At 38.3% G+C, this 24,385-nt stretch overlaps 1 protein-coding gene across 4 annotated transcripts in view; it reads left to right on the top strand.

Moving 5' to 3' along the window:
* Positions 1–24,385, top strand: part of AKAP7 (A-kinase anchoring protein 7) — a 161,269-nt gene that overhangs the window by 119,973 nt on the left and 16,911 nt on the right. The window contains exon 2 of one of the 4 annotated variants that reach the window (XM_033235453.1): positions 2,078–2,146. The exons of the other annotated variants lie outside the window; for them this stretch is intronic. Coding sequence (XP_033091344.1) covers positions 2,078–2,146 — 69 coding nt within the window. The remainder of the gene's footprint in view (positions 1–2,077; positions 2,147–24,385) is intronic. 4 annotated transcript variants of the gene reach the window in all.

The raw sequence follows: 24,385 nt of genomic DNA, 5'->3' as shown, positions 1-24,385 counted from the left end.
CTTCATTTTTCTTATCTGAAACTGGAGTATTTTCAGAGCAATGCTCAACAGTAACAGATAGAGAGGTAAAGCTGGCTCTAAAATGACACATATTAGACACTTGCAGATATTTTCATGTGTCCCCTGCTTTGTTCTTCCTGGAAGGGATTCAAGTGTGCCTATGAGACCACTCTAAACAAGTGATGCCGCTTTGCTTCTAGCAGAAACCCCATTGAACCTGCCTACATGAATGTTGAATTCCACAGCTGCTTATGCCCAGAGAAGAGAACTTAAAGTGGTGACATTTGCACTGAATTTTGTTCTTCACTGGCTTATGTGTATTCACTTACATTTTAGCTTTGTTAAATGGAATACTAGCATTTTAATTAGTATGCCGAATAGAGTTTGCCTTTCCCTAGTTGCCCCAAAATGGGGAATTTTTACTTCCTTTTCAATATAATGTTTCCAGTCATACTTGCTAAATTTTCAGCCACATTTGTGTCATATCAGTGCTTGATTCTAATTTAAATAGGTCCATGGAATTTCATAATATCTGGTTCAGATGCTGAAAGATCTACATCTGGTTTATATTTCCTGCTGCTTGTTCTTCAGGAAACTAGCCAGGGACTGTTTAAAAAAATAATACATATGCTATACCTGTTCACTTGGGAAATAAGATGGTTTTTACCGTAACTCTTTGGGGAATCCTTTGGAATAGACGCTGAAGTCTCCAAACATTGGAAACTGTGGAGCATTTGATTGTTAACAAGGAGCCAATAAACTGTGCTTTAAATTTTACTTGTGAAAGGATACCATACAGTATGTGACAACCCTGCTCTTCCAACTTGAGATGACCTTATAACAAAATCATTCACTTCTAACAAAGAGCATTGGCATTCATTTGGCAGCTCAAGACTTCTCAGGTTATTTGTCAGAATGATTTATTTGTAGTTCCTGAAGATTTGGGTTGGTTGAATTTTTTCTTGGAGAATGCTTCTCTCTGAAAAACCTCGGCATGGGCCGATGCAGGGATAGTGAATTCTTTCCCCACCCTCTTCACTTCCTATTCCACTGCTCAGGGTTTTCCCTTGGAGTGCCTGCTCTCCTGTTCTGTTTCTCTTCTTCCCCTGTCTGTAAGCATCTTTTGGCTCCATCTGAAGAAGTGAAGTTTCAACTCCAGAAGGAATTTGTTCTTTTCTGTCTTCGTTATCAGGGACTATTGGAGAACAGTCTTCTGTTTTACATACGGTGCTTCCTAATATTGATGGACAGGAAGTAATATGTACTGCTTTTGGGGTTTACTGTCTCAAGTTCCAAACTTTAAGAAAAAATGAAGATAAAACATCATATCTGAAGTGAAGCCTGAGTCTGGAGGTGCAAATTATGGTTAGAAGAAATGCATTTGCATCCCTACCCCATTCACTCCTGATGGCCCCTTGGGTCCTCTCCATTTTCTCCCCATTATTCTTTCTTCTGTCTGATTTCGTGGTTACTTCACTGTTTTTCTCCTCCTAATCTGCTTCACACTCCATTCACACACCCCATGCACAAACATATGCACATTGTAGAGCTGTTTCCTGATGCAGTGTTTAATTTCTTTGCTACAGGATGGTCTAAAGAGAGGCTTCTGTGCCAGGCACCGCTGTCCTTCTGGTAATATGTACCTAACAGTACTTATAAAGGGGACATTTAAAAAGTGGCAGAGAATTTATTGTTCAGCATGCCTCAAGGAGCATATAAATTAGCACAAACTGTGGGTATCCAGTCTGTAAGTTGTGCTGCTAATGTGAAAGAATCCATAATAGACATTTGGGAGAGTCCAGCTTTTTCCTCATCTTGCTGCTGGATTGTACAGTAACCTCCTGGGTCTTGTTTATCTTTGTGTCATCACCTAATAGCCTTGTTAGCCTACTCAGAGCAACATACTACTTGAGCACATACTGAAAGCAAAGCACAAAAATGTGAATACCCACTCCTTCTAATTCTGTAACAGGCGGTGGCCCTGGAATGTTCTTCCTTGAAGGGAGCCCAAATTATGGATAATGTGATAAGTTTTTGGTGACAGTTTAAATTTGTGGGTGTTATTCTCAAAACACAGGTGAGTTGGAAAGCTCATCCTCTGCAGTCCTACAGAGATACAGCAAGGACATACCCAGTTGGTCAAGTGGTAAGAGTCAAGTGACCCCTCCCCTCTCCTGCTGCTATTTTATCCTGCTTTTGCCCTTTGGTGGTGGTGATAGATAGAAATAATTCTAATTTAATTGATTTATTAGTGCTACTATTTTAGTGTATTGATAGCAAATGATGATTTTTAAAAATGAACTAGTCATGCAGAAGCCTAAGCTGTAGAAAGTTAACTATATGCATACCCAGAAATATTTTACGCAGTTTTAATTGATATCTAATAAATATACATATTTATGGGTCACGTGATATTTTGGGACATGCATACAATGTGTAAGGATCAAATCAGGGCAGTTAGGTTATCCATCACCTCAAACATTTATCATTTCCTCGTGGCAGGAATATTTCAACTCCTTTCCTCCAGCTATTTTGGAATGTACAATAAATTGTATTTAACCATAGTCACGTTACTATGCTGTCAAACATTAGAACCGATTCCTTCTATCTGTGTTTGTACCCATTCACTTCTCATCATTTTTCTGCCCGACAACTTCCCAGCCCTGGTAACCATCATTCTACTCTATCTCCATGAGATCCACTTTTTTTTTTGCTCCAACGTAGGAGTGAGAACATACAATATTTGCCTTTATGTGCCTGGCTTATTTCACTTCCCATAATGACCTATGTTTCCATCCATGTTGCTGAAAGGGTTTTATTCTTTTTTATGGCTGAATTGTATTCCATAGTATATATACCACATGATTTCATTATCCATTCATCCATTGATGGAAAGTTAGGTTGATTCCGTATTTGGCTCTAGTGAATAATGCTGCAGCAAACATCAGGGTGCAGGTATTCCTTTGATACACTGATTTCCTTTTCTATGGATAGATACCCAGTAGTGGGATTGCGAGAAATTTTGCCAATGGGTTGAATAGTGAAATACAGCAGAGCTTGTCATGACTTATTTATTAATTAGTGCAGCACAAAACAACTTTTTGTTTAAATCTTGAAAGTTAAACATTTTTCCAAACTGTATACTTTTTTTTTTTCACCACAGTAAGTAGAATACACTGTCAATAAATTCGTATTTCTTGGAAGATTAGAACTTTTCTTTTTTTATACAGGAACATTCTTAACATTACAAATTACAGTAAATATTATAGGATTAACAATTACTATAGATATTTTCCAGTGTAGTTTTTGCTGACTAGTTATATAGAACTTGATTTCTTTGAATTACCTGATTTCTCATATTGAGCTGCCTGAAAGGAATGTCCATCATGAACAGAAATGTTATTACAGATAATCCACAGGGGTCAATATTGCAGAGTCATATGGACCACTGTGGGTTATATATCTCCTTAAGCAAACCTCACAAGAAAGCTTAATAACTATGTATATACCTCTGTAACTAATTAGAAAACATTCGATTTTCTCTTTTCCTGTTGCAGATTTTCCCATTTTGAAGTACATTGCTTTTATATAGAGTTAAGCAGATGAATGGCTAAAGATGAACTGACCTACTTCATGAGTTAGTCAGTCTCTTGTCACTGTAATTATTCAAGGATAGGATGGGGATATCATAAGGACATCACCTTCTAGGGGTGTTGTAAAGGGAGAATGAACTTGCTAATGAATGAATGCATTGACAACTCAGTTTCTTTCTAACCCTGATATTCTGTGATGACTGAAAATGAAATATTAGAATAAGTATGTGTTTTAATAAGACACATTTTCATTTTATACATGAAATATGTGTCAGTATAGACTTTTGTGAGGGATGAATTACTGGGACCATTTATAGTATTCATTTTATAAGTATGAGTCAAATGTTGAGATAATTTCTGATGATACTACATTAACCCATAAATTGAGGTATGCAGTGTGAATTTAATGTCTGGTGAGTACTTATATATAACCATAATTACCATAAAGGCGATCAAATTTTACACAAGGAAATCTGTATTTAGATTTTCCAATTACCTGGAAGTCATCCTAGAAATCCTACAGCCTTATACTTTGCTCTTCTCATTTGCATCTAAGATATGCTGACTTCATGGTTACCTTTCATATGTCTGCTCTATCTTATCACATGGATTTCAAACACCTCGTATTCAGGGTACATATTGTACATCTCTCTTAGTAGCACCAAACCCTAACATAGTGTCTTACCCAGAGGAGGCATGTTCTAAATGCTTGTCGATGAAGGAAATGATACACATTTCTTGTGAGTGTGAGAGAGCTTCAGTGTCAATCAGTCTATCAGAGGATAGAATATGGAATAACTCTGGTTAATGTTGGAACCCATGAAGAGCTTTGGTTACTGAACGTACCAGAGAAACATTTTAACAGGCTCACACTTCGACTTTACATTCTGGGCCCCAGGGAATGTGGATAGAGAGCCTCCCATCAAAGGACAGTGACACTTTATTTTTCTTCCTTGCCGGTAAAAATGTGTTTGCCCACAGGGGACACAGTATAACTCCAGTTCTGCCACTGCCTGTTGAAAACATACGGCCCATTGCTTGGCATGCAGTTCTTACTGTAGACCGAGCACAGGCCTGGGAGAACAGAGAACTGGGTGAGAAACCCAGCTCTGCTATTACATCTTGTCTGAGCAAGCTGCTAACATCTCAGGACTTCAGTTCCTCAGATTTAAGAAGTGGGGGTTGAACTACTCTTGTTTTGAAAGTTTAATTTATTTTTTCCCATTTGCCCCTTAGAGCTAAGAGTCTAGGGAATAAAAGAATGAGTGATATAGATGTGATGCAATTGTTTTTCTTCCTCCTCCTCCACATCTTCCTCTTCCTCCACATCTTCCTCTTTGAGTTCCCCTCTTTCTCTTTCTCCTCTTCTTAATTTATTTAATGCTTACTGTGTGCCAAGTACTAGGCTAGAATTATGTTCAAGACTGCTTGTTAAGTGCAGCTGGTAGAAAATAGATGCTCCCCTGTCTCATTTAAGAGGGCAAGTTGCTGAAAGCCAGAAGTGTGGGGGATTTCTCAGTTATAGTCCTCCGGGGTGCCATGGGGCTGAGAACTGGTAGAAGGCTGGGATCCCAGGCAGCTCGGTATGTGCTGCCCGCTTTCTGAAGCAGTGAAGCCAGAGGTGTTGTGTGTAACCTGGGACTACATTTTGCGTAAGATTTCTGTGGGTAATATTGTGGTGGAGCAGGAATGGTGTGCAAGATAAAACAAACATTTAACCATAGTCACTAAAGATTCAATTTTCCCTTTATTAAATAATTTGTAATTTGTAATCAGGAAGCTTATGTTTCTAAAATCAAGTAAAGGAACATTAGAGCAAATGCTAGTAGTTACTATTCGTATCTCACCTTCCTGATTCCTTCTATTAATTCACAGGCTATGTGGTAACTGTATTCCTTCTTGTTATTCTGACATTAATTTTAGAGTTTGCAGGGTTCTACCATCAAATGTTGAATAATTTTTATGAGGAATAGGAAGGTCGTAGACTTGTTCCCAGCCCCCAGTAGAGCCATTGACTGCCATGAGCTGTATCCAGAAGCCCTGTCCTTCAGCATTGTGATGTGGTCTGTCCCGTGTCGTCTTCCTGGGGGGCCGTGAAAGAAGAAGCGGGACTCTGATATACTGAAAGCTTTTGGCTAATAAAAGAAAGCTTCATATCTGTTGCTCCTTCCTGGAGCATTATTATTATTTTAAGAGATGACCCAGGCAGGTCTCAAACTCCTGACCTCAAGCGATCCTCCCACCTCGGCCTCCCAGAGTATTGGGATTATAGGTGTGAGCCACTGTACCCAGCCATGGATTTGCATTTTAATAAGACCAAATTATCCCAAGTGCTCTTGGGAAATATTTATAGTAAAATAATGAAATAATAAAATAAATAAGCAGTGATGATGACTTAGCCCAACTCAAAAGAGTTTCAGAATTCTCAATTTCTATATGGTAGAAAAATAGAGGCTCTAGAAACAAAATGGCTCAGTTTGCACTTTTGGTTCTGACATTTACCGTTTAACTTCTCTAAGCTTTTTTCTGTACCTTTGTCTTAAACAGTATCTACCTATTGTGAAAATTAAATAAGCTAATGCTTATAAAATTCCTGACAGTGTGCTTGGCATATAATAGACTCAGTAAATATAAATTTCTGTGTAGCGAATAGTGTGTTAATTGCATAGCTACAGTCAGAAGTCAGCTTGAGCTTGGGCAACATGGCAAAAATTAACTGGGTGTGATGATGTGCACCTGTAGTCCCAACCACTCGGGAGGCTGAAATGCCATGATTGCATCACTGCACTCCAGCCTGGGTGACAAAGTGAGACAGACCTTGTCTCCAAAAAAAAAAAAAAAAAAAAAGTCAGCTTGGCAGAACTATGCTTTTATTTCTACCTTATGCAGTAGAGATAAAAAGGCACTTAGAATGTCAGACCTCGAATTGTCGAGTAGACTTGTGGCATTGGATCCTCATTTCCTGTGGGGAACTCTTTCCCCCTCTTCTTGGGGTCTTGTCCATCATGAAGACTTACTTCCTGCACCAGGAGAGACATGTGGTCCCAGCAAAGTCAACCATGATCTTCCTTAGGATTTGATGGAGAGTCTGTCTTCCTTTTGGGTTGTGAGCAGAAAGGCTGCCATCCTAAGATCACAGTACTTGGTACTGTAGAGCAAGTACAGTGAGGAAGAGTCATTCTGAGAATGGAGCCAGCACAGAGGAAAGTAAGCCTAGGGAAGGAAGAGTCCTGATGAGTGTTTGAGCCTCTGAGTTCAGCCATGCCCAAGACCTTCTCCACTACATGAAGCAATAAATCCTCTACTTTTTCTTTGTTTACACTTGCTTGATTTAGGGGACACTCAGTGTGTATAAGTAGAAGTAAAACCATAGTTATGCCAAGCTGACTTCTAAGGTGACTGTGGTTACACAATTAATACACTTTTTTGTTGCAGGGAAATTATATTTACTGAGTTTATTAGATGCCAAGTCCCAGTGTATATTCCGAAACAAATATTACCAAACCTAGGGAAGAAGCCAGAGCTCTCTGACTTATTCTTCATGTTCCATTTTAGTTGCAATGAAATGTAGCCTTAAGTCAGAGCTGCTGTTAAAGAGTAGCAGGTTCACTTCAATGAATGTTGTTGAGCCCATCGTTCAGAAAACTCTGAGCCAGGTGTTCTGGAAGGTACAATGATGAGTAGCACATGCTTCCTACTACTGGATTCTTTCTTTAAAATGTTACATGGCCTTGTAAAAAGAAATCTGTGAGATCTCAAAGTTTATTGTGCCTTGAACATAAAAAGCCAAGATAAAGGATATTGATTGATGCTTTCAGTCTAACAAGCAAAGCCATGTCTCTTACGTGCCCAGGAAGTTCCACAGCTAAGTCACTGAGCGTGAGTTAATTACTACCAAAATTGGAAATTACCTTAAGCTCCTATCACAGGCAGGATTTACAACTTGACATGAACATACAGTTCCTACAGCAAACATCTTAGCAAATAAAATCTTCTGTGACTGATGTTCATAATGTGAGTTACAAGTTAACAGACCTTGAAACTATTAAAATAAATCTTTCATAGACAAAAGCGGAACTGTATGATGAAAATATAAAGAATAAGTGTAGCTTTAACTTAAATTATATGCTAACTAGAATATAAATGTTAATTTTATTAAAGTCTAAATCAAAGATATTTGTGGCTTACAATTTTCTGCATTTAGATACTTTCCCCCAAAACTTATGAATTTAATCAAGAATATTAATAAGCCTATTATGTATCTATGTAGTGCCAGGGAGAAAGTAATATACGAACAAGATGCTTAGCATGGATTGACTTAGGATCTCGTATTCCCAAGGGAGTCAGAGCTCACCTAGTTACCTAGTTTGTAATGCTGATGGGAGAGGGAAGAAGGAATCTGGTGGAAAGGGTGATTCACTCTTAATGACCTGGCTCAGATCCCCTCTCTCGCCTCTTTTCTGACTTTGAGGTCAGGTAGTTGTTGTTGGCATTTTCCTTGTGAATTACATCAGGCTTCAGTTTGATGTCTCATATCTGACTGTTTAAGTGAAAATATAATTCACACTTTCTAAGCATTTTAAATGTTCAGCTAAAGTTAGCTGTGATATGCAGCCTTTTCAGGATTTGATTGATAGCTGATAAACTGGAAAGCAGATGACTTGTTAATCTCAGACTTTCTATCTAGGGCTATTGTAGTCAGACCTTGTTTAGAGTACTGGCCAGCTGGAGGGTGTCCTGAGGGAGACCAGGATGGTGACGAGCCTGGAAACCACATCACAAGAGGAAGGCTGAAGGACTCAGGCAGCTTAGCTGGGAGGAGAGAAGGCAGAAGAATTAGTGGTCTTAAAACATTTAGAGGGCTCTTTAATGTGGAAGCAAAAGAAGAGTTGTTTTGCATGGCTCTAGGGGAGCAGAATTAGGACAGTGGGTGTTAGTTTAACACATTTTCATTTGGTGGCCTTAGAAGCCAGTGGTAAAGATACATTAAGCCCAGTAGTATTCTAATTATGTTTGCAATAAATCTTGTTTTAAACAGTGAAAATACTGAAATGGGATCATAAAATAGAGAAGTTATCATAATCAAATTTTGTATTAATAGTTCATAATAAATTGCGTGAGAGAAGATTTTTAAGGCAGAATTTTCAGACTATTTTAAGTCACCAATTTAAATGGAAGACCAAAATTTTTTTTTTAATTTAATTTTAAGTTCTGGGATACCTGTGCAGGATGTGCACGTTTGTTACGTAGGTAAATGTGTGCCGTGGTGGTTTGCTTCACCCATCAACCCATCACCCAGGTATTAAGCCTTGCATGCATTAGCTATTTATCCGGGTACTCTCTCGCCCCTCATCCCCCCAACAGGCCCCAGTGTGTGCTATTCCCCTCCCTATGTCCATGTGCTCTCATTGTTCAGCTCGTACTTGTAAGTGAGAACATGTGGTGGTTGGTTTTTTTTTTTCTGTTCCTGTGTTAGTTTGCTGAGGATAGTGGCTTCCATATCCATCCATGTCCCTGCAAAGGCCATGATCTTGTTCCTTTTTAAGGCTGCATAGTATTCCATGGTGTATATGTACCACATTTTCTTTAGTCTATCATTGATGGGCATTTGGGTTGATTCTATGTCTTTGATATTGTGAATAGTGCTGCAATAAACATATGTGTGCATGTATCATTATAATAGAATGATTTATATTTTAGTGGGCATATGCACAGTAATGGGATTGCTGGGTCAAATGGTATTTCTGGTTCTGGGTCTTTGAGGAATCTCCACACTGTCTCCCAGAGTGGTTGAACTAATTTACATTTCCACCAACAGTGTAAAAGTGTTCCTATTCCTCCAAGCCTCACCAGCATCTGTTATTTCTTGACATTTTAATAATCGCCATCCTAACTGGTATTAGATGGTATCTCACTGTGGTTTTGATTTGCGTTTCTCTAATGATCAGTGATGCTGAGCTGTTTTTCATATGTTTGTTGGCTGCACAAATGTCTTCTTTTGTTCATGTCTTTTGTCTACTTTTTAATGGGACTGTTTGTTTTTTTCTTGTAAATTTGTTTAAGTTCCTTGTAGATTCTGGATATTAGCCCTTGGTCAGATGGATAGATTGCAAAAATTTCCTCCCATTCTTTAGATTGTCTGTTCACTATGATGATAGTTTATTTTGCTGTGCAGAAGCTTTTTAGTTGAATTAGATTCCACTTGTTAATTTTTACTTAGAACACCAAAATTTTAATGAAAAAAATCTACCTTTTTATTTTCCTTAATTTATAGTCACTATTAAATGAATATTTTAATGGCCCAGCGCGGTGGCTCCCGACTGTAATCCCAGCACTTTGGGAGGCCAAGGCGGGCAGATCACCTGAGGTTGGGAGTTCGAGACCAGCCTGACCAACATGGAGAAACCCCTTCTCTACTAAACATACAAAGTTAGCCAGACCTGGTGGCACATGCCTGTAATCGCAGCTACTCAGCAGGCTGAGGCAGGAGAATTGCTTGAACCCAGGAGGTGGAGGTTGCGGTGAGCCGAGATTGCACCATTGCACTGCAGCCTGGGCAACAACAGTGAAACTCTGTCTCAAAAAAAAAAAAAAAAAAAAAGATTATTTTAAATTAATGACTTTAAGACCAACAAATATGCTTTAAGATAGAAGTGTAACATACAAGTTTGGGCTCAAATACATTGTTGTAACGCTTATGCACCACATAAAATACCAATTATTGAACTAATGGTGGTAACAGCTGGCGGTTGGTACCAATGAATCCTAGAGATAGTAAACTAAGGTGTAATGTCTATTGTATTATTGTCTTTATAAATAAAATTTTTATGAAACTATTTTGTCCAAATTTAAGTTTATTTTAAATTAATTTTCTCTAAAATTAGTTTGGTAAATTTAACATAAAAATTCATTGAGATGCTGTTATATACCCAGTACTGTCTGTACTTAACCTACTCAACCTCCAATGTAAAATCACATTTACAGATTTTACAGAGCCTAAAAATATATAGTAAAACTGTTAAATTTGAATATTAAAAGACATTAATTGTTTTATGGAGAATCAAGTTCATGAAATATGCATTTTTTTCTGAAAAACTTCAAGCTCATAGCTATTCCTTTGTACTCTTTGCCTCTGTTGTTCATGTCTTAGTCCTCTGTAAAGAAAACATTGTGGGGGGAAATAAAGAAGTAGTTTGTATCATTTGGAATCTAACCAAGAAAACAAACTACACCAGTTGTTTTAACAGAGAAAATTTGATGTAGGGAATTAGTTAAGGAAGTTTTGGAGGAATAAAGGGTGGAAAGGCAATACTGAGGGAAAAGATAGTAACTTTTAGGCTGGGTTAACTTATGTGAAGGACCCCCACATAGCCGAGACTCAGACCTTTGAGGAGAGGTTACTGTCTGCAAGGAGGGTGCCCCAGGAACACAGAATAGGGACCGTCAAAGCTGGGCTTCTGGCTTTTGAGGAAGGGATATTGGCCAACTTTGCTGTTGTCTCTCAGGGAATGCGATGAGGCTGATACCAGGAGTGAGGGAAAAGATGAAAACTAGAGCCATCTGCTATTGGAACCAGTTGTTGGGGCAACCCTGATGAGAGTAATAAATAGCAAAGGGCAAGATCCTGTTCCCTTTGCGCAGCTGTCCAATTTCTCTCTGGCTCCCCCTCTTGGCAGAACTTAGCAGATCCAGCTGGCAAAGGAGAAATAAACCTAAGTAAGGAAGGGTGGGCTTGGAGCTGAGAGGCAGTGGTTTAATAACTGGCACATCGTTGTTGGCTACATTTTGGCAATATCTTTTTTCCCCATTGTTCCAAGGTAAGCATTTTGTTTATGCCAATGTTCTTCTTTTGGGACAAAAAACAGTAACCATATTTTAAGATGATGTATTTTTCACAATAAGATTCCATAATTTTTTACAAAGTATGTAAACGTATGACCACTTCAAAATAAATACTTTTTAAAGAAAGATATATTACAATTAATTCAAGTTGTTAATAAGACGTTTCCAAGGAAAACTCTCACCTGGATCCATTCAACAAACTTAAAAAGAACAAATCATTTAAAAACTAATCTTTCAATAGTTTTGAACATTCTTTAAAAATAATTTCTTCTTTCTAAGTTTGTTAACCACATGTTCTGCAATGTTATAGTATTTTTATATTTTGCTAAGCCAATTCTCTCAATCCATATTAATGATGTCCAGTGTCAATCTATGATATAGGGAGAGGTTAGCAAATTAGGTTGGAGTTAAACCTGCAGCCAAGTGGAGATTAGCATTTGAGAGTAATAAGCTGTGCTCTCACGGCTTCAGGTTTAAAGGGGATCAAAGGCTCAGATGTCAGGAGGCCAAAGCAGTGGCTGGAATATTCTGAAGTCTGAGGAATTCTTAGACGAATCTGAGAAGTAGTCAGCAGACACAGACTAAGGGTAGTAGAGCCAAAGCAGTGAAAGGATAGATGCCCGGAAGTGTCATGCATCAAGGCAAATCTGTTTTGGTTTTTATTAGAAGGGAAATTTTAATGGCTCACCTATGCAAACAACATGAAAGGGGTAGAGATCAGCCTCGAGACCAACTTATGGACACTACCTCTCCGTCTCTTCTTTCAGCTTCTGTTCTCAGCCTCTTAGGTTCCCTTGCTGGTTGGGCTCTGGCTTCCAGAAGCTTCTGTGTCCTCGCTCTCTCCGGCTTTACTAGTGATGGGGATATGACTTCCAGCATTTCTGGAGAACACTTACTGCTTGACATTCAAGGAGAATGAGTTTCCCTCTCCTCATTCCCATACATAAAATCTGAGTAAAGGTACAGGTTGTAAACTGCACAATCCGTGAGGCAGTATACACATTGAAGACATTGTAATTTGTGTGTTATGGTGTAAAGTGCCTTTCTATACAAACGAAAGCTGCTGTTGTGAAAATTCTCCAGAGGATGGAAATGAAGTGTCTTAAGGAAGGGTCACTTCTTTTTTTTTTTTCTTTTTTTCTTTTTTTTTTTTTTTTTTGAGATGGAGTCTCGCTTTGTCGCCCAGGCTGGAGTGCTGTGGCCAGATCTCGGCTCACTGCAAGCTCCGTCTCCCAGGTTTATGCCATTCTCCTACCTCAGCCTCCTGAGTAGCTGGGACTACAGGCGCCGCCACCTCGCCCGGCTAGTTTTTTTGTATTTTTTAGTAGAGACGGGGTTTCACCGTGTTAGCCAGGATGGTCTTGATCTCCTGACCTCGTGATCTGCCCGCCTCGGCCTCCCAAAGTGCTGGGATTACAGGCTTTAGCCACCGTGCCCGGCCGGAAGGGTCGCTTCTTAAAAGATCCATGCAGAGCATCATATGGACCTGTGGTAGCTCTGGATCAATAGCCCTACTGGAGCCAGAGAATGTGAGAGGAGCAGTTACCAAGGGGAAAGGTGCAGTGGATACTCTTATAAGAGAAGGGTGGAGGGTAGGTAAGGAAGGGATTTGGGGCAGACTGTTGTAAAGTGGATGTGGCCTAGAGCCCTGGAGTGGGGCGGCAGTGGAGTAGCCACTCTGATCCTAAGCTACTGTGGTGTGTGCTTTGGGCTCTTAGCAATGAGAACCACCATGCATCCCATTTCACTCTGAATTTTGAGAAGCTCAGAACCCAAAAACTTGGCTGTGGGGATTTGCACCTCGTGATTTTTATTTCCCCCTGTTCTTTACTTGCTGTTATAATTTATGTTTCCTTTGGGTCCTGATTTTTACTCAGAGTGTATCTTTGGCTCTATTTTTTATGCCATTAATTCTATCCAATCTTTTGGGGATTTAACCAAAAAGGAATGACTGGATGGAAAGCAGCCCTGTGACTGAAAGTATATATTGATTGTATGAGGAAGGTGAGAGCAAAGCTGAGACCGTGGATGATTGTGACGTTTACCAGTGCTTAACACGTGTTCTCAGGTAGATAGTACTTGGAAAGTTGCATATAAACTGAGCTTGATTGGTGCATCTAGAAACAAAACCATATGTATCACACTATTTCTGCTGTGGTCTGTTTTTATGTCTGCTGGAAGCCTTTTGCAAGCATAACTAGGAGTAGCTCTTCTCTTTTCCTATCATGTAATATCATTTAGTAGCAAAAGAACGTAAATGTTAGCTGTATAGAACAGTGCATACAATTATTGTTTACAGTTATTTCAACATTGTTTCAATAAATATATTGTATGAAGTGGGTAACTTTCCCATATTATGTTTGCTTACAGAGATGTTTATCAGGAAGATCATAAATAAATAGTCTTATAACCTTCTAACTTGAAAGACGGTCACAGTGTCGCTTTCATTTAAATCAAAATGGTGATAATAATAGCTATGTTAGGCCATTTTTGTGTTGCCATCAAGGAATACCTGAGACTGGGTAATTTATAAAGAAAAGAGTTTTCATTGGCTCACAGTTCTACACTCTGAACAGGAAACATGGTGCTAGCATCTGCTTCTGGTGAGGGCCTCAGGAAGCTTTTACTCATGGCAGAAGGTGAAGTGGGAGCCGGCCCATCATATGGCAAGAGCAGGAACAAGAGAGAGACTAGGGAGAAGTGCCACATTCTTAAACAACCAGATCTCACATGAACTTAGGGTGTGAACTCACTCATTATCATGAGGACAGCACCAGGCCATTTATGAGAGATCTGCCTCATGACCCAGATACCCCCCATCAGGCCCAACCTTCAACACTGGGGACTATATTCCAATATGAGGTTTGGAGGGGACCAACATCTAAGCCATATTAATAGCTCATTTTATTGATTGCTCTACTATAGGCCACACATGATGCTAAGTGCTTTGTATTATTTTCTTTCTTTCTTTCTTTCTTTCTTTTTTTGAGACAGAGTCTTGCTCTGTTGCCCAGGATGGAGTGCAGTGGTGCAATGTCGGCTCGCTGCAACTTCTGCCCCCCGGGTTCAAGCGATTCTCATGCCTCAGCCTCCCGAGTAACTGGGATTACAGGCATGTGCCAACACACCCAGCTAATTTTTGTATTTTTAGTAGAGATGGGGTTTCGCCATGTTGGCCAGCCTGATCTCAAACTCCTGACCTCAGGTGATCTGCCTGCCTCGGCTCCCCAAAGTGCTGGGATTTCAGGCGGCTTTGTATTATTTTCTTACTTAATTTTCACAGCAGCCCTGTGGTATAGAACTGTTTTCCCTGGCTTACAAATAAAGTGGGCCATAGAGGGGCTGAGCAACTTTCACGGGGATACTGAGCAGGGAATTGGGGAGCTAGGATTCCAGCCCAGGTAATCCTGACCCTGTAACTCAAGAGAAAGCGCTGTAAATAGTTTCTGATTAGCAGTCTCATTTTAGAACAAAAAAATTACAGAAGGTATCATAGAAATACAGTTCCTTTTGTCAGATGTGGAACAGCATTATGGTTTATAATGGCAAAAGTGTGATGTTGTGGAGCCACATAGGTCTACATTTCACTTTGTCAGTTTTTAGTTTTGTAGACTTGGGCGAGTCTCGTGGCTTCTCTGACTCTTGTTTGTCAAGGAGTGACAATAGAAAGCTTTTTGACTTCCGTGTGTGGGGGAAAAACCCAGGCACATAATAGATGCGTAGTATGACATAGGTTCATTATTACTAAAAGGATCCATACATATAATTGTCACAACTAAGTAAAGAAATAATACGTGTTGGAAAATACAAGCGTGCAGAGTTTGGGGGCTTAATGGGCAGGGCATTCGGTCTTGGAAGCAGCTGGTGGTGAAAGAACACAGCCTCTCACCTCCAGAGATCCCGGGAAGAGACCCTCAGCAGCCGCAGTGGGGCCAACTCTGCCTTACTCTTCTGGAAGGAACAGTGGGACACTGTAGAGGACAAGACTGGGATTGTCTCTGACCTGCTCCTTCTAATCATCATGTAGGTTCCCTACTTTCCCCACAGAAATTAATTTTGCCTTTAGGGTGGCCTGTGGGGGAAGTCCAGCACACTAGTGACTGTTCTTAGTCCACCCTGGTACACCTGCACTTGTTCCCCGCAGAGAACTGAAATTCCTTTGCCTGGGAGCAGTTCGTGCACATGTGGAGATCAAGAGCTTGAGAAGCAATGTCAACTGATGGGTCAAATTAATTTATATTTACTTGTCATCAGTGTACTATTACTCAACAAGTTTCAATGCTAGTTTCACTTCCTACAGTAAGAATTTACATATTCAAAGAACTTTAATGAACAGTAGACATCACCAAAGAGAACTTTAAAACAATTTAGTTTTTGTCTGAATACTTTTTGGAGCTTCTTGTAAATTGATAATCGTAGGCCACTGAGAAAAGAAATATCCTAAATTACTTTCTTCAGTCATTCCTCATGAAGCTAAAGCAATAAATTTATGAAGTCACCAAGCTTCAGGGTTTTTTTTTTTTTTTATCAGTGTGCTCTGTCTCTCTGTTCATTTTTATGATATTTCTAGAAAGATTGGCCAAAGATGACCCTTTCTCTTGATTTTGTTTTAATGATTAATCAACTTATCTTCAAGTTCTCTTTAGCATCACACTCTCTCTATTTGACCCATTATTATTACTTTTATAATTCCTGATACATTTGGTTGACAGATTGATTAGTATTCACAAGCAAGATGTACTGACCAAATATTTCTGTGTACCTGGAGTTTCATGTTCACACTTCAAAGAAAAACAGTGGCAGTTAAACCTATTTTATGTTTGTTAGCTGAATAATTAGATAGAAAATTTCGGCCGGGCGCGGTGGCTCAAGCCTGTAATCCCAGCACTTTGGGAGGCCGAGACGGGCGGATCACGAGGTCAGGAGATCGAGACCATCCTGGCGAACACGGTGAAACCCCGTCTCTACTAAAAAAATACAAAAAACTAGCCGGGCAAGGTGGCGGGCGCCTGTAGTCCCAGCTACTCGGGAGGCTGAGGCAGGAGAATGGCATAAACCTGGGAGACGGAGTTTGCAGTGAGCCGAGATCGTGCCACTGCACTCCAGCCTGGGCAACAGAGTGAGACTCTGTCTCAAAAAAAAAAAAAGAAAATTTCACAGAATAAACCATATTCTACACACTCAACTAAAAAGCGTTTTGTTTAGGATTAGTCAGCCGAGTTAAAGATTGCAGAGCTAATTCTGAATAATTTTAAAAAATACTATGAAAAAATATTTTAATATAATGTTTTCACCCTATGATGTTTAAAGTATTTGTGATGCTCTTGGTCACTTTGTAGTTTTGTTTACATTTTAGGCCCTCTCGCTAAGCATAATGACTGGATATTGGCACCAAAGATAAAATGAAGCAGCATCACTAGTCAATGACATATCTTATGTTTTCCCATGAAATAATAGGAATGTTCTGAGACCGAAGCTTGCATTTTATAACATGAGCAGTTTTCTGAAAGTCAAATTTTCTTTAACATTATACTTCACAGGTTGAAATAAGCAACCTTGAAGACAAGCCTTAAGAATTTGTATATGTCTCAGAATCTGGAAGTGCAATTTGATCATAGTAGGTGCTTGAGAAATAGTTGATATGTAGACTCCTCAGTGTGTCCCCCTGAAGCCTTCATATTCACTCCCTTTCATATGTTTCCAGCCTCATCATTCTCCTCCTGCCCACCTCATCAGTTACTTACCAGAGCAAGTTCTGCTGCTATAAAACAAGCCAAGCTGGTCTTAACTCTCTCTTGTGGCATTTCTTCCCTGGCCCTCCTGAGAGATAGTTATTCATTCTATCCGATCCAGCTCAAACATCACCTCCTGCATGACACTTTTTGAAATATTTTCCCCTAGATGGAATTCACCACTGTCTTACTTTGTGTACCCTTCTATATCGTACATTTTCCTTGAGAGCATTCGTGATCTCTTATTTATTTAATGTGTTTCTACCTGTACTGAATTGCAGGTTTCCTGAAGGCAGGGCCCATGTCAGATTCATTTCTGTATTTATAGCACGATGCTTATCACAGAAGAGGATGCTCAGTGAATACTTTGGGAAAGATGAAAGCATGGGAAGGAAGGAAGGGAAGAAGGGAGAAAGGGAGGGAGAACTTGTATTTATTTGAAGGAAAGGTAGGGAAGGAGGGAGGAAGTAATTGTATAGCATTAATCAGCACCATTATTTAGTATTGGACATTTCAAGCTGAGAATGAAATCTTCTCAATTTTCTGTTTTCTAATTGACCAATCATTAAATTATGTGCTATTTCTCACATAATATTTCTCTCTTGTATACTTTCATTTTCCCAGGATGAAAGCACTGTGAAGTATGTCTGCCTGGGGGTAGGTGTCTTGGATGAACTAAGCTTCCTAATTCCTAGTGAGGGAATTATCAGTTTCCATCACTACTGCTATGTGATCATAGGCAATTTATACAAGTCTCATTGTTCCTACATGCAAATGGGAAGAATGACACTTAATTTACCTCTTAAGGTTTCTGTGATAACCAAATGAAATAATGTTTCTGAAAACACTTTGGAAAGTATGAAATGTTACCTGAACAAGTGGAAAAAAGTGTTCCTGTTACTTCTGTTAGTGAGCTGGCATCATGGGAATTTTCTCAGCCTGCGAAACCTTCTGATTTTGGTGTGTCCTTACTGCTTAAAAAAGAGGTAAAGTGATATCTGCAACTTATGATTTATTTTACTAGATTACATTAATGACAACATTTATTCTGCCGACCTACATTGGTGAACGTTGCCTTCAGAACAGGAAAGTGACCTTATTTCTGCTCAAATCAATTCCTAACCTAGGATAATCAGCCTATAAAGAAAAGTCTGTATTCTCATGAGCAGGTGTGTTGGCCAGATAGGTAAAAATTAATTCCAGTTAGTCATGCTTCTAAGTTTTATGTAATGCTCTCTTAAAATACATGGTAAGAAATTACATGAATGTAATAATATTTAGATTCTAAGGAGTCCTTCATTTTCTGATTTCCTTGTTTTTCTACAAAAGCATGATTATTTGAAAATTTATGCTTTTGACATGTTTGAAACTATATTTATTTCTTCTCTGTCATGAAAATAATTTTTAATGATAGCCATACTTCTGCTAACACTCCTGTGGACCAGGAATTGTGTTTGGAATGCGTACTACTCTTTTTTTGGAAACAGAGTCTCACTCACTCTTTCCCCCAAGCTGGAGTGTAGTGGCTTGATCTCGGCCCACTGCAACCTTCGCCTTCTGGGTTCAAGCAATTCTCCTGCTTCAGCTTCCCTAGTAGCTGAGATTACAGGCATGTGCCACCATGCCTGGCTAATTTTTGTATTTTTAGTGGAGACAAGGTTTCACCATGTTGGCCAGGCTGGTCTCGAACTCCTGACTTCAGGTGATCCACCAAGTGCTGGGATTACAGGCATGAGCCACTGTGCCTGGTCTGGAATGCATACTACTTTTATCACTACTCAGAACTGCACCTCTCAATCAGTTTTGCACAAAATGACTTGGAGTGGTCTTGAGCAACCAGTCAGGGATCTTGAGGCATCCCCACATTCCAACCTGAACAAATATAGGAACCAAAATTCAGGGAGGAAACCACCATGGTTACCATACAGTAGAGAACAATTTATGATATGGAATAGCAAATGGGAACCTACAAACAAGACAAGGCAAACCCAGTCAGCAAAACAAACTGCCATGAGCATCGTGCCCCTCTGAAAGAGATTTAAACAACAGAGTAAGGGTGATCACATGTCAGTCAGAATATTGGGAACCAACTTAGTTTGTACTCTCTGAGCAGATTGGAGCAGATGATACCTGTCTGATACACTGAAGGGGAGAATTAAAACAATTTATTTGAGTCATATTTATGCCCAGAAACCACCCCAGTCTATTTCAGTGGAAATTATTTTTCCTATTTTGGTATGAAGCACACAGAAAAATATGATTCAGAAGGAAAGCAACTGAGAATCTGAGGCCTGCAGCTGTGAGAGATTACAGATATTCCAGTTGAGATGTGTCAAAACAGGGGCTGAGAAAGCCATCATCATCACCAGCCACATGCTAATTGCAGAGTGACAGGGCACTAGTCCATTCATCCAGTTCACAGGTTGATCCCAATAGAGGCTGAACTTGTCCCTCATCAGAGGGAATACATTGTTCCTAATAATGTTTTTTCATTGAGGTATAATTTACATACAGTAATATTCACTGTATATAAGTCTGTCAGTTGTAATCAGCACAGTCATAGCACCACAATCAAGACTGTGAACAGTTGCATCACTCTCCAAAATTCTCTCATGCCCTTTTATAGTCAACACTTCCTGTTACAGCTACCCCTGGAAACCACTGGTTTGTTTGCAGTTAATTTTTCCTTTTCCAGAATGTCATATAAGTGAAATCATACAGCATGTGACCCTTTGAATCTAGTTTATCTCACACAACATATTTTAGATTCATCTGTATTGTTGCCTGTATCAGTATTTCATTACTTTGTACTGAGTACTAATGCATTGCATGGATTTACCACAGCTTATTGATTCATTCCCCAGTTGAAGAGTATTTGAGTTGTTTCTAGTCTGGGATAATTATGAATAAAGCTACTACATTCATGTATAGGTGTTTATGTGAGTATATGCTTTCATTTTATTTGATTTCAAGTCTAGCTAGAAATAGATTAATGGTTTGCATTGTAAGAATATGGTCGACTTTTTATAAGAAGTTTCTAAACTGTTTTTACCAAGTGGCTGTTACCATTTTTGCATTCCCACCAGCAATAGGAGTTCCAGTTACTTCACCAACACTTAGTATTTATTGTCTATCTTTTTAATTGAAAGTCATGTTGTCGGGTGAGTAGTAGTATCTCATTGTGACTTTAATTTGTATTTCCCTGATGACTAAAAATGTTGAGTGTCTTTTTACATGTTTATCAACCATCTGTATATCTTATTTTGTGAAAAAAACTTGTCAGTTCCTTTGGCCATTTTTGTATTTGGTTGCTTTTCTTCCTATTAAGTAGTAAGAGTTCTTTTTGTTTTCTTGCTACAAATTCCTTAATAGATAAATTTTGCAAATATGTTCTCCCAGTCTGTGGGTTGCCTTTTGTTTTCTAACAGGGTCCTGAAAAGAGCAAATGTTTTACATTTTGATGAAGTTCAGTTTACCTCTTTTTTTAAAGTTTGTGCTTTTGTTGTCCTGTTTAATCTTTGCCAAATCCAAGGTCACTAAGAAGTTCTTCTGTGTTTTCTTCTAGACAGCTTATACTTACAAAGCTCTCAGATTAGGTCTGTGATTCATTTTAATTTTTATATTGATGTGAGATAAGGGTTGAGGTTTTTTATTTTACATATGGATATATAATTATTCTAGTACCATTCCTTGCAAAGATTATTCTTTTTTAATTGCCTTGGCTCCTTTGTTGAAAATAAATTGGCCATACGTGTGTGAGTCTAGTTGTGGATTTTTGTTTTGTTTTATTATCTATATGTCTATACTTATGCCAATACCACACTGTCTCTTATTTCTGTAGCTTCAAAGAAAGTCTTGAAATCAGGAAGTATAAGTCTTCTAATTGTGTTATTCTTGTTAAAAACTTTTTGGCTTTTCAAGTTCCTTTACATTTTCATAAAATTTTATTTTTTAAAGAGATGGAATCTTGCTCTGTTGCCCAGGCTGGAGTGCAGTGGTGCCATCATAGTTCACTGCAGCCTTGATTTTTTTTTTACCAAATACTATTCATTTTTACAAAATACATGGTGATCATAAGAGAACATTTTACAAATTACAAATGGGAAAAGTACAGGGAAAAGTAGAGACACATGAGTCAAATGACAGGATAACTGTTCATATGGAGTCTGTTTAGAATAAAAAAGTTCTCTTTTAAGGTCAGACAAGGCCATGAATAGGTACATTGCTGTATAAAAAACGCTAGTTACTTTGAAATACACTTCTACCAAAAAGTAGAAAAGCTTTGTAGTGTGTCTAATGTGTCCTAAACTAAATTACATATAGTTCCAGTGTTGTCACAGTGCAACCATTGCTTTTAGTCAGGGATCTGTGAGAGACTTGATTCCTGTCACTGAAAGAGCAAAGCCCCAGGACTGGTGAACTTCCCTGCCTTCCATAAGGCTTTGTTCAGTGACTTTGGAATGTGGTATCAAAAATCCCATTCACTTCTGCCACAGGTTCCCTCAGAACAGACACTATAGCCTCATCACTGGCATTCAGATTCCGCACAAAGAATTTATTCAACAATTCATCATCTTTTAGCTCAGAAAGATTTTGGCTAAGTTCGGAAATATTTTGGCTCAAGCGATCCTCCTGCCTCAGCCTTCCAAGTAACTGGGACTACAGGCGTATGCCACCATGCCTGGCTGATTTTTTAATTTTTTGTAGAGATGGGGTCTTGCTATGTTGCCCAGGTTGATCTGGAACTTTTGGCCTCAAGTGATCCTCCCGCCTTGGCCTTCCAAAGTTCTGAGATTACAGGTGTCAGCCCGTGCACCCAGCCTCATGTAAATTTAAAGTCAACTTACCAATTTTTATTTTTAAAAGCCTTGTTAGGTTTAATAGATACTGATTTGGATCTATAGAGCAACTGGGGGAGAACTGACATCTTTTGATCCATGACTATAGTTTATTTCTCTATTTAGGTTTTAATTTCTCTCAGGAAGTTTTACAGTTGTCAGTATATAGGTGTTGCATACATTTTATTGAATTATTCTAAGTATTTAATCTTTTATGCTATTAAAATCACTTTTTAAATTTCAATTTTCAGTTATTTGTGGCTAGTATAGGAAATATAGTTTTTTAAATACAATGGTTGTATCCTGTGGCCTTGCTAAACACATTTTTGTAGAATCCTTAGATTTCCGGATAGATGAAGATGTAATTTGCAAATGAAGACAATTTTACTACTTCTTTTTTGATCAAGAGGTTTTTATTCTTTTCCTTGCCTAATTCTACTGGCTAGGACTTTCAGTATAATGCTGAGCAGCAGTGGTGAGAGCAGACATTTTTATCTTGTTCCTGATTTTAGGGGGAAATAATTCAGACTTTTGCCAGGAAGTTTGAAGTTAGCTGACCAGTAAAGTATGCAGTTAGCTGGTGGTTTTCATAGGGGCCCTTTTGGCCTAAGGATATTTCTTTCTGTTTCTAGTTTGCTAAGAGTGTTTATCATGAGTGAGTATGAATTTTGTTAAATTTCTTTGAATTTTGTTAAATTCCTTTTCTGAATGTATTTAAATGATCGTATTTGCTTATTTAGTTTTTGGTATAGAAATTATATAGACCAGTTTTCAAATGTTAATTTATTCTTGCATTTCTAGAATAAACCTCTCTTAGTTTGTGTCTTATCGTTTTTATATATTGCTATACTGATTTGGTAAAATTTTCTTAGGATTTTTGTGTCTCTGTGAAGAATATTGGTCTGTAATTTTATCTTTTCACTCTGTCTGGTGTAGGTAATTGGGTGTTCCCCATTCTATTTTCTGGAAGAGTATGGATTGGTAAAATTTCTTCCTAAATATTTGGTAGAATTTACTAATAAGCCATCTGGGCTACTTTGTTGAAAGATTTTTAACTGTACTTTCAATTTTTAAATTAAGTATAGAGCTATTCAAGTTACCTATTTCTTCTTGAATGCGATTGGATAGTTTGTGTCTTTTAAGGAATTTGCCCATTTCATCTCGTTTGTTGCATCTCTTCACATGCAATTGTTTATATTTCCTGATTATCCTCTTCATGTTTGTGTAATTGATAGTGATGTTTCCACCCCCACTCCTGATACTGGCAATATACATCTTATATTTTTTTGTTCCTGGTCAGTCTGGATACAGCTTTATCAATTTTATAGATTTTTTTTCAAAGGATTAGCCTTTGGTTTCACTGATGTTCTCTACTGTTTATCTGTTTTCTATTTCATTCTGCTACTATTTTTATTGTTTCCTTCTTTCTGCTTACTTTGGGGTTAACTGGATCCTCTCTTCCTATGTTCTCAATGTGGTAGCTTTGATAACTGACTTGAGACCTTTTCTTATTTTCTAATATAAGCACTTAGTGATACAAAGTACAGCTTTAGCTGCATTCCACAAATTTGGTATGTTTTGTTTTACTTTTCATTCAGTTAAGTATGTTCTAATTCCTCTTCTGGTTTCATCTTTGATTCATGGATTATTTAGAAACATTGTTTAAATATAAATAACTAAAGAATTCTCAGGGTGTCTTTCTGTTACTGATTTCTTATTTGAATCCATTGTGGATCAAAAACATGCATTGGATGAGTTCAATATTTTTAACTATTGAGTCTTGTTTTATGGCTTAGAATGTGGTCTCTCTTGGCAAACGTTTTCTATACACTAAAAAGAAAGTGTGTTCTGTTGGGTGGAGGGTTCTATAATTTTCAGTTAGGTGGATTTGGTTAGTACTGTAGTTCATATCTTCTGTATTTTCACAGAATTTCTGTTTTATCAACTCTTGAGAATGGTCTGAAATCTAAAACTATAATTGTGTATCATCTATCAACCTTTTAGTTCTATCAGTTTTTGCTTCAGGTGCTTTGATGCTCTTGTTATGAGACACATGCATTTAGGATTTTTACACCCTCTTGAAGAATTAATTCCCTCATTAATATATAGTATCTCTTCCAGGTACTACTTTTTCTGAAATCTGCTTTGCCTGATATTGATTCTTTAGCTTTCTTTCCATTAGCATTAGTGTGGCATATCTTTTTCTGTATTAGTAACTTTAACCTTCCTGTCTCTTCATATTTGAATTGGATTTTTTTTGGTAGACATCATAGTTGATTATGATTTTTTAATCCAAATCAACAATCTCTGACTGTTCATTGGTGTGTCCAGGCCATTTTATGTTTTATACGATTATCAATATGAATGAGTTTAAATCTCC

This window comes from Trachypithecus francoisi, unplaced genomic scaffold (assembly GCF_009764315.1).
Source record: "Trachypithecus francoisi isolate TF-2019V2 unplaced genomic scaffold, Tfra_2.0 Lachesis_group15, whole genome shotgun sequence".
In the NCBI taxonomy this organism is placed as follows: domain Eukaryota; kingdom Metazoa; phylum Chordata; class Mammalia; order Primates; family Cercopithecidae; genus Trachypithecus; species Trachypithecus francoisi.
The sequence above is the reverse complement of the archived record's forward strand: the minus strand, read 5'-3'. Positions and strand labels throughout refer to the sequence as shown.